This window comes from Chrysemys picta, chromosome 14, assembly GCF_011386835.1.
Source record: "Chrysemys picta bellii isolate R12L10 chromosome 14, ASM1138683v2, whole genome shotgun sequence".
Lineage (NCBI taxonomy): Eukaryota > Metazoa > Chordata > Testudines > Emydidae > Chrysemys > Chrysemys picta.
In genome coordinates, this window is record NC_088804.1 from 34,781,773 (window position 1) to 34,798,888 (window position 17,116).

Sequence of the window (17,116 nt, forward strand, 5' to 3'; positions counted from 1 at the left end):
CTTCTCCTAGGTCGGACTATGATGACTGGAGACCAGCTCTGGCCAGCTTGCTTCAACCTATCCCATTTCCCAAGGAGTAAGTTCACAGCACCAGATTGTTTACTGAGATCCCTGTTGGTGTGGTTGTTTTATGGTACAGTCTCTACAGTCTGTTAAACCTTGTTGCACTGGAGAACTTGTACTTTGGAAAAGTCCAATGGAACTTGTGCCATGTGGCCACAGAAAAAGAGAGGCATGAAGTTTTCCTGGCCCTGTGTCCCTCTCCCCTTTTTTTCCAAGACAATCATGGAGAGGAATGAGCAATTTGATACACTAAGGAGGGGAGGGAGTTGTAGTGGGGGAGGAGGAAGCGCATGACTTGCTATCCAAGGACGTTTCATCCACGTGATCAAGACTTAAATTGTTTGTATTACGGTGTTTTGATAGAAAGAAGAAGCTGCCACCTAAGGAGCAGCCAAGCTCCCTCGGAAACCTATTAATGAGCACTAGTGTTTATAAAATGTAAATCTCCAAGGGTGAACATTACAGCCTATAATTGTACAATTTGCTAGCTTATCATGTCCCCCAGTGGCCTAATGCCTTGAAGTAGCAAGGACCAAGTCCACTGCATCAGGCTACTTGGGCTGTAGCATGGCTTGGGAAATATGAAACAGTGGCATCATTTGCCTGAGTCAGTCTTCCTGAGGTTCCCCCGGGGGGGGGAGTATAACTCAGTACCATGATGCAATGCACTTTACAAAATGACCAACAATTGCTTTACTGATGTACGACGCTAATTAGTTGTGACCGAGCCTTGCAGTGCAATTAAAGAACACACCTGGGCCTTTAAGGGAGCCAAAATTCTGTTTACAAATCTAAGTTCTGTGGCCAAATCGTGAAGTCCTTTACTCTCTTTCTGCTGACCTGAACCTCCCATTTAAGTTAATGGGAATTTTGTCTAAATAAAGACTGGGTAAAAACGACTGGTTTTGTCCCTGTGCTATTGGTTTTTCGTAACTGTTAAATGAAGGGGGTTTTCTATCTTGGTCTATGTCTGCAATATTGTCCCTTTTATGTCATGTGGGCTGCAGTTGTTTTGCATGTTTAGGGAATGTGTTGGGTAAGAATTGCAAAAATCAATCAATCAAATTCTCAGACCTTTCTGTTTTTAATTGCAGGGCTCTTGCACATGAGAAATTCACAAAGTAAGTGTTTGTTTCTCTAAAATGCCTTTCTACGATACCATAAACAAGTTAGCACTAGCAAGGATGGGTCGATTGGCGTCTTGTCTACAGTATTTTTGTCTGTGATGGTCTGAGCGTATGTTCTGTTAGTAATAGAGTTATGTGGTTTACTTTGTAATTTACTGCTGCAGCAAAAGTCCACGGACTAAAGACATTTGATACTGATAGAATTTACAAAACAGTTTCTCACTGTGCATCATCGAAAGCTTTCCAAGCCTATTTTAAATAGGCACTATCACTTTTAGACCACCTACCTCTTGTGAACGCTGTTCCATTTATTTCTCTCTAAACTGCAAATATATAAATTTAAAGTGTAAGCCACAAGAAATGTGACGCCTGTGTGAATTCTGCAACCAATCAACTGTTGGCTTTCATCCTTTTTAGGGAGCTGAAATATGTGATTCAGAGATTTGCGGAAGACCCAAGACAAGAAGTGAGTCTCTTTTTCCAGTTTAAGCAGAGTAATAATCAAAGGGATTGTGAGTGCACTTGTCACAACGTTTCTGCAGGAAGCAGTACAAGTGCCAGAGCTCTGTGTAGTTCTCAGTCTGCTGCCCTTGATTCACCTAGAGAGCCGAAATGCATTCAGGATATAGGCTGCAGTATTATGAATGGCGTCTTGCCTTGTATATAAACATGTCTTCCATCCTCGGCGGCAGAAATTAGTTGATGATGTCATTGCTTTGCAGTAAAGTGCAACCAGCAAGAATTATTTTCCGATTTGCTATATGCTCCCTCAGGCTCTCCCTCGTCTGTTGAAAACAGGGAAGCAGCAAGCTCTGGATCCCGTGATTTACAAAACAAGAAGTTTTTGTTTAGCTGCGTTTCGGTTTCGTTGTGTGCCAGCGACTTTGTTCTCATGAACAAAGAAGGGTATTCCTGGAATCAGCGCATAGCTCTTGCGTCGTGACGGCTGACTGCTTCACAGCCACATATGTAACTGGTTTAACGTAGTCAGCTGCAGCTGATTCAGACAGGGCCTCTCCTCTCCATTAATCTTCTCTATCAGCATGCAGTGAAAAAGAGCTACCACAGAACTACAGGCCAGGAGCAAGCTGAACCTGAATTGTCGTCCGTGCCGAGAATTTTTGGCATTCGGGGGAGGGGGGGTTTTGACTCTCTGAGTCAAACTCGCCACTCTGAGGTAACTCCATTGACTTCTGTAGAATTACACCACAGATGAATTTGGCCCAAGATTATGTACGTATCCAAATGCAAGATAATTAGCTTCACCTCCCCCTCACCAAAAACCTGAAATAAAGCTATGCCCATTAAAATGAGAGAGTCACAAGTAGGACTCTTGGCACCTTAAAGACTAACAGACTTATTGGAGCATAAGCTTTCGTGGGTGAATACCCACTTCGTCAGACGTCTGATGAAGTGGGTATTCACCCATGAAAGCTTATGCTCCAATACATCTGTTAGTCTTTAAGGTGCCACAGGACTCTTTGTTGCTTTTTACAGATCCAGACTAACACGGCTACCCCTCTGATACTTGACCAGTAGGACTGCTTGCTGTAATGCATCAGAGTCCAAGAAGGGGGAGGACTCCTCTTAAAGACCATGGAGCTAGATATAATAGAAGCTACAATGGCAGTGGCATGTGCAGAGCCTAATTTGGACTAATGAGTGCCAGTTGTTTGGGCCAATTCTTCTGCCCAGTTTCTGCCTTTTCTGTCTCTGCTGCAGTCTCTTTCCTGGCTTTCACCCCGGCACCTGGTGAGGTTTCATAGCAGCAGGAAGAATAACAAAATTTGATAAGTCAAATGAGCAAGCCACAATCTGCCATTGTTGGTGTTCCGCTCACACCAGAAACGAAGACGCACGTGGTGAAGGGAGCTCAGGAATTTAAGCCTTTTGTTTTCTAGTGGAGCTGCTCTAGATTAATGCCGTTTTGAGCTTTGTGTGAAGGAAATGAAAAGGGCTGTTCAGCCAGCATTGATAGAGTTCCACTCCTTGTTCAAGTGTTGATTCCGTTGAGTGATGCAAAAATCATGAATTGCCTGCAGCTCTGTAAATAATCATATTAACACCAAAAGAGGAATCCCCCTTGCTTTGTGGAGTGTCTGCTCTGGGGATGCTGGGTGACATGCTGAGAGTATTGGCGGTAACCCTAACCTTCCAAATGTCTTTGCTTTGTCTGGCAGGTCCACTCGTGTTTGCTGAGTGTGCGGGCTGGCAAAGATGGCTGGTTCCAGCTATACAGTCCTGGGGGAGTGGCCTGTGATGACGACGGAGAACTATTTGCCAGTATGGTACGTGTCTGCAATAACGTGAGTTTAGTCATTTCTTTGTAGTCTTTAGCCAATATGTAGCTGGTGATTAGTAGCTATATTTGCTTTGTCCCTGTCTCGCAAAATTATGACACTGTGAACCATCAGTGTTTAACCAGTAAATCCAAACCTTCATATAACTGGTTGTAATCCATTGTTCTCACTTACAATGGCAATTTGGCTTGTATGTTAACAAGAAAGCCATACATGTAGTGTTTATAGATCATTAAATAAGCTCCCTCAACACAGCCTTAAAACAAACAGAAGCGGGTGTTTTTTAAAAGGAAGTTAGTAGCTACATTTTCAGAAGTGGATGCTGTCTCACACAATGCAGGAGTGGCATCCACACTTTTGAACATGCAGACTGAGCATTTGTATGGCACAGACAGGCACTAGCACAATAAAAGACAGACAGATGTGCTTGCACATGCAAATAACTGAATTTGCATTCTCATTTTTAAAAATTGGACCCATTTATTTTATTGGTATCACACCCCCACCCTCAAAACTCCCACTGCGTGGTGATCACCATTAATGATCTGATTGTCAGTAAAATACAGTCACCTAAAGGGATTTTGTTCATGACATCCACCCCCAAAGCCTTCGGTCTGAGGATTGTAGGTTACTGTGGATTTCCAACGAAACCGAAACATTGGAACCAATATTTACACACACATTGTAACATGTCTGTCTAGCGTCTCTTCTCTATCTGCATGTTTTCATATTCTGTTTTCTTCTGGGGGATTTAATTGGAGAACATCAACATTGCTCTGCTAGTTATTGTTACTGTTAGAAATCATGGCAATGGACACAGGAGATCGGAGTTCATTTCCTGGCTCTGCTACAGACTTCCCATGTGAGCCGTTTACATCCCTCTGTGCCCAATGTGTAAGGTAGAGTGGGGAGATATTCCTTCCCCTCTTCCTGTTGTGAGGAGACCTGTGTCAGAGCCGACAGGGATCTGTCACTAACTTAGGAGCTTAAGTCCCATAGGCATTTTTGAAAATGATCCTCTTGGGTGATGTAAGTACCTACGTGCCTATCTGTACAGTCACTGAAACTCAAGCTGATCAGCGAATTGTAAACCGGATCCTGGTCACAGCTTAACTTTTTCTCTTCTGTGTTCTGTCCTTGCCAGTCCTAATCCCTGTCTTTGTTAAAACTGAATCATTGCTCTTGAGGGAGCTGTGTGACTGCATGGCATTGACAAGCCCAAGGTAGCATGAGAGAGCCTGATGCTCCTAGCCCATAGCGATATGGCATAGCCTGGGCTCTTTAAAAGGATATTGATAAATATTTAAAGAGCTATGAATGACTAACTGTAAAGCTTGAAAAAAATCCTGTTCTGACTTGAACCTTAGCATTTCAGTATTTTTTCCTGCTCTTAAAAAAAAATATTAATAGGGACATTTGCCTGAAAATGAGAACCTTTTGGCTCGGAAAGCACCTCGCTTACAGACAGCAGCAGCAAATCAACGCTTAGGAAACAATGATCCTTTGTTAATGGAAAGTCCTCACGGACAATAAAATGAGGCATGAAAAAAGATACAGTAGTATACGATCTACTCTGTGTGCAGAATGGTTTCTGCTGTAGAATAATTTTCAGAGTTTTCCATGAGGTTTCAGCTGTTCTCTAGAAGAGTCCAATATCGCGGTAGCACTGAGGAACTTCATGAGGCCTGGGGCAAAGCTTATAACATGGATCTCCTCTAAAACATCCAAGGCCATACCCTATGTGTAGTCTGTATAGAAATCATACCTCAAACCTCATTTGTTGTCCATCTGTTGCATAGTATTCTTTGCATGCACACACACATCCAAATTTTCCTTCAGTCTTATGCAATATACGTGGCCACTGTGTAGAAATGGTCTATCTGCTGTGGAATAGCCATGCTGTTAGCTTCAGAAAGATGCAGCTCTCACTGCATGCTGTTTCCGGTGTCAGCCTGGCCCAGGAGAAGCTGTAAAAGGTCACACACACTGTTCGGTGAGGAAGCCAATGTATGATTTCTAAATAGCATTCTATGTGCAGTGCCATGGTGAGCGAGAAGTCCAGGACTCCCCCACTCTCCATTCCAGACGCCTTGGAATTAGAATAAGGTCTTTGCCATTCTCTTCTATGAGAAGAGTCCAGTTTCTTGACTGAATTTTGCAAGTGACTTTGCATTCCTGGCATAAAACTATCTCTGCGTATGTTGTGATGTCACGGCTCCAGGATTGGCCGTAGAATATGGAGTGTGTAAGCTGGCGCAATGACTCAGCAGAGAAGAACGAAGAGGGGCTCAGTGAAGTCTTATCTTCACGGGGGGAAAAAATGTGTGGAAGAGAAAGCAAACCAGTGTCTCATGAATGGGAAAGGAAAAGGCAGTTTCCCAGTTCTGTTTCAGCTCACTCCCGTGATCAGGCTTGACAAAGCCCTGGCTGGGATGATTTAGTTGGCGTTGGTCCTGCTTTGGGCAGGGGGTTGGACTAGATGACCTCCCAAGGTCCCTTCCACTCCTGATATTCTATGACCTCTGGGGGGAACCCTGCCTTCCCAAGGCATTCCTCTCACATGCACACCCCCAGTTTTCCAAGCAGCCACTCTGATAGGCTAACCTCTTGTTCCAGGGAACAGGTGGTGGTGTCCCTTGTCAGAAAGACTTACTCGCCTCGCTCAGAGGCTCTCATCCAACTAGGTCAGCAACATGAACCAAAAGCCATCAGCAGCGATCCAGTGGCCTCTGTGAAATGGGTTGATTGCCAATACCACCCCAGTACTTCACCCGGCTTCCTTATTGGCCGTCCCAGAAGAGAAACTGAGCTACAAATGAGAATGAAAGCTGCATTTGGGCTACTCTCCTGTCCCTCTAGATCAGGGCTGTGTGGGGAAGACTGCACTGCCACGGCCCACCTGTCCTTGGGTAATTGGAGGACTTTTCCTGTACTGTCAGTTCAGCTCCTTCATTAACCCTGTATTCACTGAGGGCCAGAATCTGCTCCCACGACTCATGCTGGGTAGTACCTTTCTCAGTGAATTAGTCCCATTGAAATCAACGAGCGATCAAGGGGATCATTCAAGAAGAATGCAAAGATGGCCTTTTTTGCAATGAAGCTATTGAAATATTGCAAGCTCTTTGTCACAGTACTGACTGATACAATTTCCCTTGCGGTAGATGGGATGTGGCTCTTTGACTGTTTTAGGGACATCCACATTACTTCTCTAATCTCTACCAATCTTCTCTTCTAAACAGGTTCATATTTTAATGGGGTCTTGTTATAAGACAAAAAAATTCCTGCTTTCGCTGGCTGAAAACAAACTTGGACCCTGCATGCTCCTGGCTCTGAGGGGCAACCAGACCATGGTGGAGGTAATTCCTAGAGTAACCACTCAAATCTGTTTTGTGGGCAATAAATCGTGTCAGAATCCTTTACTGCCTCTTCCAGAGCAAGACCTACTGTGATTATAGAAACATTAGGCCAACTTTAAAGCTATTGTATAGTCAAATCAAACAAATAGTGAGGGATGTTCTGTTCTTTTGATTATGTGGTTGCCATGAAATATTGTTTTACCACAATTATGAGCATGAGATACATGAAAGGTGGCTGTAGATACATTTGGAAGGATGTTCACTGTAGTCAGTCAGAGGTTCCATGATGTTATGTGCTTTTGAATCAAGAAATGACAGTGATTGCAATGGCTGTGTAGAATAGGACAGACAAAGGCAGTGGGGTTGTGAGGGCTAGGGAACCAGCATAGCCAATCCTTGAGGAGGCTGATGTCTAGTTCAGCAGTGTATGGAAGGGGGGAGAGATGTAGTGCAGGACAGGACGGAAGTTTTTAAAGACATTCAGATGCCCTGCATAACTTTTATACATAAATCTCCATCTGTAGGCTCCATCAAGTGTTAAGAAACCTGTATTTCTCGTAGCTAATCAAAAAATTTATGGGGTCACACTTTTAGAAAGAGTATTTTAAACTGCACCTGCAAAATTAGCATCCAGGTAAAAAGTGCATTGGAAATTGTCATTTGTTTGCACCAACGTGCACTTTTAGTGCATGGAGTGGCATTTTGGTTTTGCACTAACAGGTGTGCCATGTCATTTTTGTGGGTGCCTTTTAGAGGAGGCTTCTTTGGAAATGTGGCTTTGTTTTGGTTCAGAGGGGAATATGAGATGATTAAATAGGGAAAAGAAGTTTTAGTTCTTCACTAGCTTATTTCATTTACTTTAGGTAATTTTAATTGTATCTGTATTAAGAAGAGGCAGAGTTGCTCAGTGGATAGAGCGCTGATTGGGACTCAGCAGACCGGGGGGTCTGTTCCCAGCTCTGCCAGTGCCCTACTAGGTGCTCTTGTGCAAGTCACTTCACTGCTCTGTGCCTCAATTTCCCCATCTCTAATATGGTATGTAATGATACTGACCTCTTTGTAAGAGCACTTTGAGAGCTGCTGGTGAAAAATGCTCTAGAAGAGCCTTTAGGTATTCTCATTTATTATTTATTATTAATCCCTTTAATGTGGGGGATTTGCTGAATGAAGTTAAATACTGTGTTGCCTGAGTTCTTCTGATGCTTGAATTTTACATTTTTAAAAGGATTTTGGTAAAAAGAGAAAATCAGTCAAAAACAATCAGAAGAGAAAAGCTGTTTTTTAATTGCCATGTGATATTGAATGGCTGTAGAGGGTAGGGTGGATAGGTCAAGTGTTCAGAGACCAAAAGCCATTCTTTACCATCAGTAAATTAGGATTGGTAGATTTTAAGGCCAGAAGGGACCATTAAGATCACCTAGGCTGACCTCCTGCATAATAATGCAGACTGTAGAATTTCACCCTGTAGTTCGCGTCTATCCCAGGATACTCACCACAATCAAGATATTCAGAAGAAATGAACGGCAAAGCTCCCACTGAGTGATCTTCTTTTTTTGTTCTCCTGCTAGATTCTGTGTTTGATGCTAGAATATAACATCATCGACAACAATGACACGCAGCTCCAGATCATCTCTACCCTGGAAAGCACGGACGTGGGAAAGAGAATGTATGAACAGCTGTGTGACAGGCAGAGGGAATTAAAAGAACTGGTATGTCACCCTGCATATGATATTGCCACAGTACATAGCAGCCTGGACTCTCCAGAAATGGAGGTGCAAAGGAAAGACAACCAGGGTGTGCAGTTCCCTGTGAGCAGCAGAGTGGGAACTGTAATCAGAGGATTTCACTGTACATGTATCCCTAGTGTGATATTTCTCTGCGAGTTTGAGCACATATTATGCTCCTGTCTGGGATTCAATAACCTGTCTCCAATCAGCGTAAAGAACAATGGTGACATCTGACTGTACGTCGGATTGTCACATCCTGCTACCTTATTACACACAGGTGGCATTTGGGTTGCAGCACAGCCTGGCATTTTGAAGTGCTTAGAACTTCACATCATCATCTTTGGGATGCAGCTTTAGTGCTTTGTTCAGTTCCCAGGTGATGGGTCTGACGAGTTCAAGCAGCATTAAAGCTTGTTAACAAGTTCCTCATGTTGAATTTCCTGGTTTTAAACACGAGAGTTACAAATTCAAAATGAATTTTGTCCGTTTTGCAGTGATTCCTCTTGGTCCTTCCAAACATCCTATCTCTTTTTACACACTCTGTCTCTCTCTCTCTCTCTCTCTCTCTCTCTCCACTCTGTCCAAAGAAAGAACGTGCCCAGGTTAACAATGATTTACTAAAATAAAATGAATGCTCTGACCAGCAGCAGAATCCTACCCTGTTCCTACATCTTAGCCCCGCTTCACAAGATTATTTCATCAATGAGGCTAACCTCATATTGCCTTGTTGAACCCAGGCAGAGCATTGCCTGATTGCACCAAAAAGCATCAAGTGCTCGAGCATGGAACTCGCTTCAGCAGCAACAAACCTATCTTTGTTCCATTGCTGCTGCATACTTTGAGAATAAATTCAGTCCACCTAGAAGAACAAGGCAAGATGGTGGGAGAACTGGCAAGAAGCTTAGGAACTGGGGCGGGGCGTGTTCTGGCTTAAAAACTTGCTGTATTCTGGTTGAGATCTGAAATGCGGCCAATGGCCTGTGTAACCAAAGTATGTTCTCTGTTACAGCAAAGGAAAGGTGGTCCCACACGGTTAACACTGCCATCCAAATCCACAGTAAGTTAGTCTTGTTAATAGAAAAAATAGGCTTTGTCTTTCCTTTTTTAGATATACTGATGTACCGTTGTCACGGGCTGCACAGGGAGAGATTGGCCCCAGTAGTTTTGTCAGTCTAAAGGGCAGCCGTTCCATTGGGGATTCCACAAGTAAGGGGAAACTTGTGCTTTTAGGTCTGTGCAGCAGATTTTAGTGCCACTACAAGTGCGGCTTAGATTGTCAGATACGTATCCGTGCGTAGATTTGGAATTTACAGTAGAATCTGGTGTATGGATTTGAGGGAAGGATTTTACAGAAAACTTAAGCAAACTTCAGAACGTCTGATTCTGGACTCTACATTTGAAAGTTTGAAACAGACAATCAGTTACAGTTGGCTACAATGACGTACACCTTGATTAATCCCGGTGAAGTCAGTTAATTGAGCTGAGCAGAATTGGGACCTAGAACTTGAAATGGAATAGACTTTGGATCTGGGTAAATAACATATCTTGTGGGTAAGCTGACAATGAATCCCACGGCTTCCATAATAATACACTTGCAAAGAAGATTTTGTTGTAATGTTAGACTCAGCTGGGTTCATTTTTCAAGGGTTTATGAGGCAATGCTGACACAAGTGTTCAGCTCTTTGCCAAACAAGCAACCATGCAGAGTAGTTCTGGTTTATTGCTATAAACATGCGGCGCAATTGTGCAACTCTTGCTGGCCAGCATATCAGTCAGGTTACTGCAGCTGGTGGCAGACCGAGTATTCTCCGGTTTATCACACTGATATTTGCTTTCAGGATGCAGACCTGGCCCGGTTATTAAGTTCGGGATCCTTTGGAAATTTGGAAAACCTCAGCCTGGCCTTCACCAATGTAACGAGTGCCTGTGCTGAGCACCTCATCAAACTGCCTTCGCTCAAGCAGCTGAACCTGTGGTCAACTCAGGTACGTGTTTTGCAGACAGAAGGACTGAGACGGAAGCAGTGCTGACTAATTCTGAAATTGCAGGTTATGTCATTGTGAGAAGAATGTGAGTTCTGATGCGTGAAGAGGCCTCCTTAGAATGCATTTGCCTTCCTGCTATTTTTATATGCTGGTTTATGGCTTAGTCAACCATGTTTTCCTTATTTTAGAAGGCATATTGTCATCTCAGGGAGTAAGAACTGCAATGCAAAACTCTGCAAATATTTTCAGACGTTGAAATTAATTTCCTTTGGTCACATCACACCTCTTTAGTGATTGCTGCTTATCAACACTCGAGTGCTCCAGTCTTGACTTTGTCGAAACAAAATTTTAGATCATAAATGTCAGTGTGTTTGCCTCGGAAATGCTAGCGCTTTCATTTAGTTACGAAAGAGAGACAATTCCATGCTATTTATCTGACCAATCTCAATACAGTCTGTAGATAATGTTCAAGCTACTTGTGGTGAATCATCCATGAATCATGATGAATCCAGCATTTAAAAAACAAGAACAGAAGAGGGGGAAAAAATCAAATAATGAATGAATGTGAGGAAATTGCAATCAGCTGATGGTGATTTTTGTTAACAGAGAAAGGCCAAATTCATTAAATAAATTACCCTACATTTAACAAGAAGGGCATTTAAGATTTTATTTTTCTTTACATTCGTGCTGGTTTTGGTCTCCAGGGTCCAATATTGAATAGATTTTGTCCCTGCAATATTAGCACCTCATGGTAGAGCTCACCAGAAATAGTGCATTGGTTCCCAATGTAGCTGTGCAACATTTGTGACTCTTTCTCCTCAATATTTCACATGAACATTTTTGCCATTTTGTTCTACAGAGTTTGGCAAACAACAAATGTCCCTTTTTTGGTGCAAAATTGGACAAAATGTCTCACCAGAATGTTCAGACTTTTGATATGTGATTTCTGGAGATGCCTCTTGCTCAAAATGAGTTCATTTTTGTTGGACAAGGAGTCTTCTCTCTTGCGCAAAAAAAAAGCACAAATTTTGGGGTGAAATAATCTTCTGGATTTTGTTTGTTTTGTTTTTTAAGTTGAAACGTGAGATTCCAAGTTTGGAGCCATTTTGCCTTTGATTTTGAATATCTTGTGCAGCAACATAGAATTTGGAAATAGCAGAGATCAGAGTCAATAAGACCATTGCCCTACCAATACTATATTGTTCCTGGCACCAAAGTAGCCAGCTAATGCTAATTGGTGTGATACAGTTGGGAACTGGACTGAGACTGCCATACGCCTATTTCACATAGACCGGGTGGGAGCTCTCTAATATAAGGGGCGCATTTTCAAAGGATTCGATCCAGTGAAGGAATGGCCTTGTAGATTGTAACTCAGGAAATCTGTTTTCAAATTGTGAAATACCAGAAACTTGTTTATGACATTGAGCAGGTGGAATGTGTATCTGTGAAATGTGGATAATACTTCCTTCACCCTTCTCTCTTGTCGTCTGAGTGTGTAATAAAACTTGTGGGGTGGGGGGAGGAGGTGTTTGACGTCTCCTATGCAGACCACGCCCTGGATATTCCGCGTACCCAGCCAAGTTACTTGCAGAACAATAGTCTACCTGTTTTTAATGGAGTTTGCTTGTGCCCGGCAGTTTGGAGATGCAGGTTTGCGGCTTCTCTCCGAACACCTCACCATGCTGCAAGTGCTCAACTTGTGTGAGACTCCCGTCACAGATGCTGGGCTGCTGGCACTGAGCTGTAAGTGACCCAAATACACCCGAGGGGGAATTCGTGTGGGTCAAAGACAAGGATTTCTGGGCTGCGCAATGATTAGAGAGAGGCAGGGGGTGTCCAGGTTTGGCTTTCCATTGGCACAAGTAGCAAAAACAGGGATCTGAATCTCCCGAGCCTGCAGGGATAGGTGCTGGATTTGGTGTCCCTCATGGGACCCTCCCCCCAGTAGTAATTCACCTCTACCTTATGCTCAGGCCCACTGGTCTTAGACCTGCACCGCTTCCTTAATACTCCCCATTGTGGGTGTACCTCCGTTGGTGGGAGTGTGATCTTATGAAGAGTCAGAGAGGGAATGGCAAAGCCAAGATGGCACATGGAGCTGCATTATAAATCAGTTGGGCAGCTGAGCCTCTTGGGAGGCGACCAATTTTATATTCCCCGCTATGTTTTGTGTCTGTGGTTTTTGGGAAGGGAGACCCCAGCTTTAGTTAACATTATAGGTAAAGAGGAACCTCTGAACTAGCCATTCAGGATCCCACACAGGCTGAGAGCTGCATGAGAGGGCTGGGGAATCATAGATGCCAAGGTTTATGATAAACGTCATACACACTGCATGTAGAACTGTGACATGCATCAGCAGCTGTCTGACGTCACAAGAGGTACCAGATGTGTCAATACCTGATGGCGTGGTGACTTCCCAGGCAGAAAAGTCAGGTCAACAATACGCTGTAGCGTAAAATGAAATTAGATTGCATGGATTGGTGATCAGCATATTCTCCTGCACAGTATAAACACCCCCACAGTGTGGACTGGTGTTAATCAAAATAACGCATAGGCAACCAGTGCTCTTGAGAATAAAAGCTGCAGTTCAGGGCAGTGCTTAAATCCCTCTGAAGTCAATGAGGCTTAAGCGCATGCATTAAAGGCCTTCCTGAACTGGGATCAATATGCCATTGCCCAGTTTTGAAGTTACGTATTTTATTCTTAATAACTGTGCCTATATAAACCACTCTTTGTATATGCATTGCCCTATGGATAAACCAGAATTATTAAGTGGTTAGAGATAGGCCAGCCCATAAATATCTCTCTGTATGTTTTCTTTTTTTAGCCATGAAAAGCCTGTGTAGCTTAAATATGAACAGCACCAAACTTTCAGCCGACACCTATGAAGATCTCAAGGTATTTCAGTTTTTGAAATCCATTTGTAAAAGTCAACCAGTAGTCTGTGAATACTGACAGCGTCCGCATGAAAATACTAAGACGTTGGATAGCCTAGGCCAGTATAATGTGTATCAAGGAAGTGGTGTCTTGAGTTTTCCGCTGGTATTGGGATTGGTGGCGGCATCTTTATATATTTTTGTCCTCATCATTGGTAATTGGTGGGGCAGCCTTTGGGGAGACCTTGTATTTCATCTACTTGAAAAAAGAGATGTTCTGTAGTCCAGTAGTCATGGAGAAATGGATGATCTGGAAACTCCAGAAGAAGAGGTGGACATTGCCTAAATTCAGATGTCTGTGTGGAGCATCTCAACAGAGCGTAACAAACCCAGGAAGGTTTAAGTCAGGAAAAGCACACTGTGCAGCGTAAACTGTGGGTGTTTGGGGGGGAAAGTGATTGCGGAAATAGCATTGGGAGGTTTTGTGTTTGTCTCTCAGTGACACCCACATCTAGTCTGCTGAATGTATAAGTAAAAAGCTGGGAATATGAAACTCACGCTGGACTCTTTCTGGTTTATGTGCCATCAGAAATGAAATGTTCCTATTGCAGAATTTTTAATTGGGTCTATTAATGATGTACAAGCTAGAATAGATTCTAGTTCACTCTCCCAGAGCTGCGTGTGTCCTCTGGTGCTACCAGGATTAAAAGGAGTAGCAATTTAATTAGGAGATCTGACTCGGAATACGTACAGAAAATTAGACTGTTTGGGCAAAAAGGTGCCATTTTTACTTAGATGTTTATAAAGGCAGAACTCCTCTTTAAACAGAGCCCACCTGTGCACTGCCCCACACACCAAGATTTGCCATGTTCAGAATTTGTTGTCCGCATTCTTCCAGGGACTTCATAGCCAGTGTGATGTAATGCGCCGGAGTGGAGCAGGGATAGGGAAGCAGCCATGGGTGGATTCAGACAAGGGCTGTGTGAAGCGTGATGGTTCTGGTTCTCATGACTTCACACAGACTTTTTCTTCATTTCGGTTTTGAGTGAGTCATGTCTCTGGAGATTTGTAAACTCAAAATGGAACACCTCGTTCCATCGACTTTTGTGTCAAAATCTTAGATTGTCTTAGGTTCACACAAAAAGGTCACAAACCTGGGCTGAGCTTTGAATTTGAGACAAGTCCTGGAACCAGCAGAATTTAAAAACTGCTTTGAGGATTCATTGCAAATGTACATCCTGGTTCTTGCTTTGGAGACAGAATTCACCTATAGACCTGATCACAGGGCCATTATCATGTGGTTTTTTCAGGGCTAGCTTTTCCAAACCTTAATGTGCATGTGCATCATAATTGTGCATGTAAAAAATTGCATCCAACTGCACACCTGATTTGTACATGCAGTTAACACATTTGCACTTGCATCGGGTACTTGCTTGAGCAAATTGTCATTTACTTGTCATGTACACACACGGTCATGGTCACTGACTATTGGGCCCTGAAAGAAACAACACCCTCCTGAAACATGGTCTGTTAAAATAAATTAGTTAAAAGAATTTCTGGTCCCACCCAGCCCCTGAGCTCTCCTGACAGTTTCTGTGGCTTTATAGTCACATTTTCCTGTTTTGGTTCTGCACTGCCCTGACGCTGCATGGCAAGACCCACACAAGCAAGTGATAATATGGGGCAAACAGCAAAACCTGCATGAAGTGTTGCCAATTTCACAAAATTAAGCAAGCTGAAATAACAGATACACAAGTCATTTTCCCTCTGATCCCTTTTACTTCCATTCATCTGAGGGGACACTTGTAAAAGTAGTAGGGGAAAAAATCCAGACAGAGGGTGACTTTTTCAAAGAGAGAGACCAGCTTTCCTTTAGGCACTTGGTTTTGTATCCGTTGGGAATTCCGATTTCAAAGTGAGTATATTTCTGATTAAAAACCTTTCCTCCCCACCCCACGCGTCTTTGGGAGGATTCAGCCCCCAAACCCTTATAGCAATGATGACATTTCCTGTCCACCCCCCTCCGCCAGCGACACACTTGCGTGCACACAGACGCCCACGTATGTACTAGGCAGGCTGAGCCAGACAATAAATAAACACCCACAACTGAAGTCATTGCCTAACTGAAAAATTATTTGCTGGCAGAGTCTGTAGTGTTCTGACTAGCTCTTATCAAAATATACGTGCACATAAATCTTAACGCAGAGGTAATAATCACTCCTAGAAACTTCAACAACCCCGTAAGGCGCTAGTCTAATTAAGTGTTTGTTTTTAGAGAATTATACAATCGCAGTAAGAGACCATGGAAATGCAACTGACAAATAGCAACAACACAAAGAGCCTGAGTCTGATCTCACCTGCATCCGTAGAAATTGGGAGTAGCCCAGAGAAGTTGATGGAACTACACTTTAAGTGAGATCAGAATTAGACTAAAAGTCATTAACAATTTTGGGGATCTTTATAATAAATTGTAGGGGTGAATGGGGAGGGAAATTAGGATACGAAGGGAGAAGTGTGTGATGCTGTGTATTTTATTATGCGACTACAGGAGTGTCAGCGGATTGCTTTTACAAATGTCATTTTAAGGTTTTACATACAGCAAGTTGCGTTAATCGGTTATAACCAGAACTAAAGACCAGGGTCTGGTCCTTATCTTGCATCTATATAATCCCATTGGCTCCAGTAGAGTTGCTCCTAATTTATATTGGTGTAACTGAGACCAGAACCAGGTCTCATATGTCTTTAAACTGGGTTTCTCATTGTTTCTTGAATAAGGCCTCAATCCATCAAGCAATTACACATGTGCTTAACTTTACAGGCAATAGGGCTCCTCATGTGCATAAATTAAGCATGTGCTTAAGTGTTCACAGGATCAGGGCCTTTCTGGGGTGGCTATTTGGTTTCGCTCATTGCACCAACCCTCATATTGTTCTGACAATGCAAACTTGTGAGAACCTCCAGTCTTATCAGTAATTCTGATTTTTTTCCCTCCCCTTTCAAAACAGGCTAAATTGCCCAACCTGAAAGAAGTGGACGTGCGCTACACCGAAGCCTGGTGAACTCTCTCTCTCTTTAGCTTCTGACAAGAAGAAAAAGATTTTAAAAACAAAACCAGAAAATAAAACAACTTTTGGCTAATACCTGTAGAGCAGTGAGTTCTGGGACTTCACTTCTAGCAGTTGTGGTTGTGAGATAGAGGAGTCGCTGTGTGTGGGGGAGGGTGAACTGAGCATGCCCAGACCCTGCCTAATTCTTTCGGCTTTGTAATTTCAAAATCAACATAATTTAAATTGGAAAAAAAAAAGACTTTGTAGCAGCAAGAGGATTCTAAAGAGTGGGAAAAACCCCATCCTTTGTGGATTTTATTTGCCTTTGTGTTTTATGCTGTGCGGAGGAAAAAAACAGAATGCATCAATTTCTCATGGTTTTAATTGGGTTCCCTCAGCTGGAGTTCATCCATTAGGAACTCCTCCTCCTTCACCGTGTTTGTTCCAGGAAGGCAACCTATAAAACATCAAGAGAAGATAAAAAAACAACCCACATGATTTGCACCTCTCCCTGTGTCCTTGCAATTGTTATGCAAAGTAATTTTGTTGTACATAAGATTTACATAATGCACCTATTTAAAAAAATGGTTCACAAATAACAGGTCTGGGACCTGTCTTTTATTTATGAATTGTTA

The 17,116-nt window shown here is 42.9% G+C and overlaps 1 protein-coding gene across 1 annotated transcript in view; it reads left to right on the plus strand.

Moving 5' to 3' along the window:
- CMIP (c-Maf inducing protein) overlaps positions 1–16,817 on the plus strand; it is a 170,305-nt gene extending 153,488 nt beyond the window's left edge. Inside the window, 11 exon segments of the mRNA XM_005292311.5 lie at positions 11–76; positions 1,158–1,184; positions 1,608–1,656; positions 3,371–3,478; positions 6,730–6,846; positions 8,415–8,555; positions 9,583–9,630; positions 10,412–10,558; positions 12,196–12,301; positions 13,386–13,456; positions 16,440–16,817. Of these exon segments, the coding sequence (XP_005292368.1) occupies positions 11–76; positions 1,158–1,184; positions 1,608–1,656; positions 3,371–3,478; positions 6,730–6,846; positions 8,415–8,555; positions 9,583–9,630; positions 10,412–10,558; positions 12,196–12,301; positions 13,386–13,456; positions 16,440–16,493 (934 nt within the window). The 3' untranslated portion in view covers positions 16,494–16,817.
- Positions 16,818–17,116: the final 299 nt, after the last annotated feature.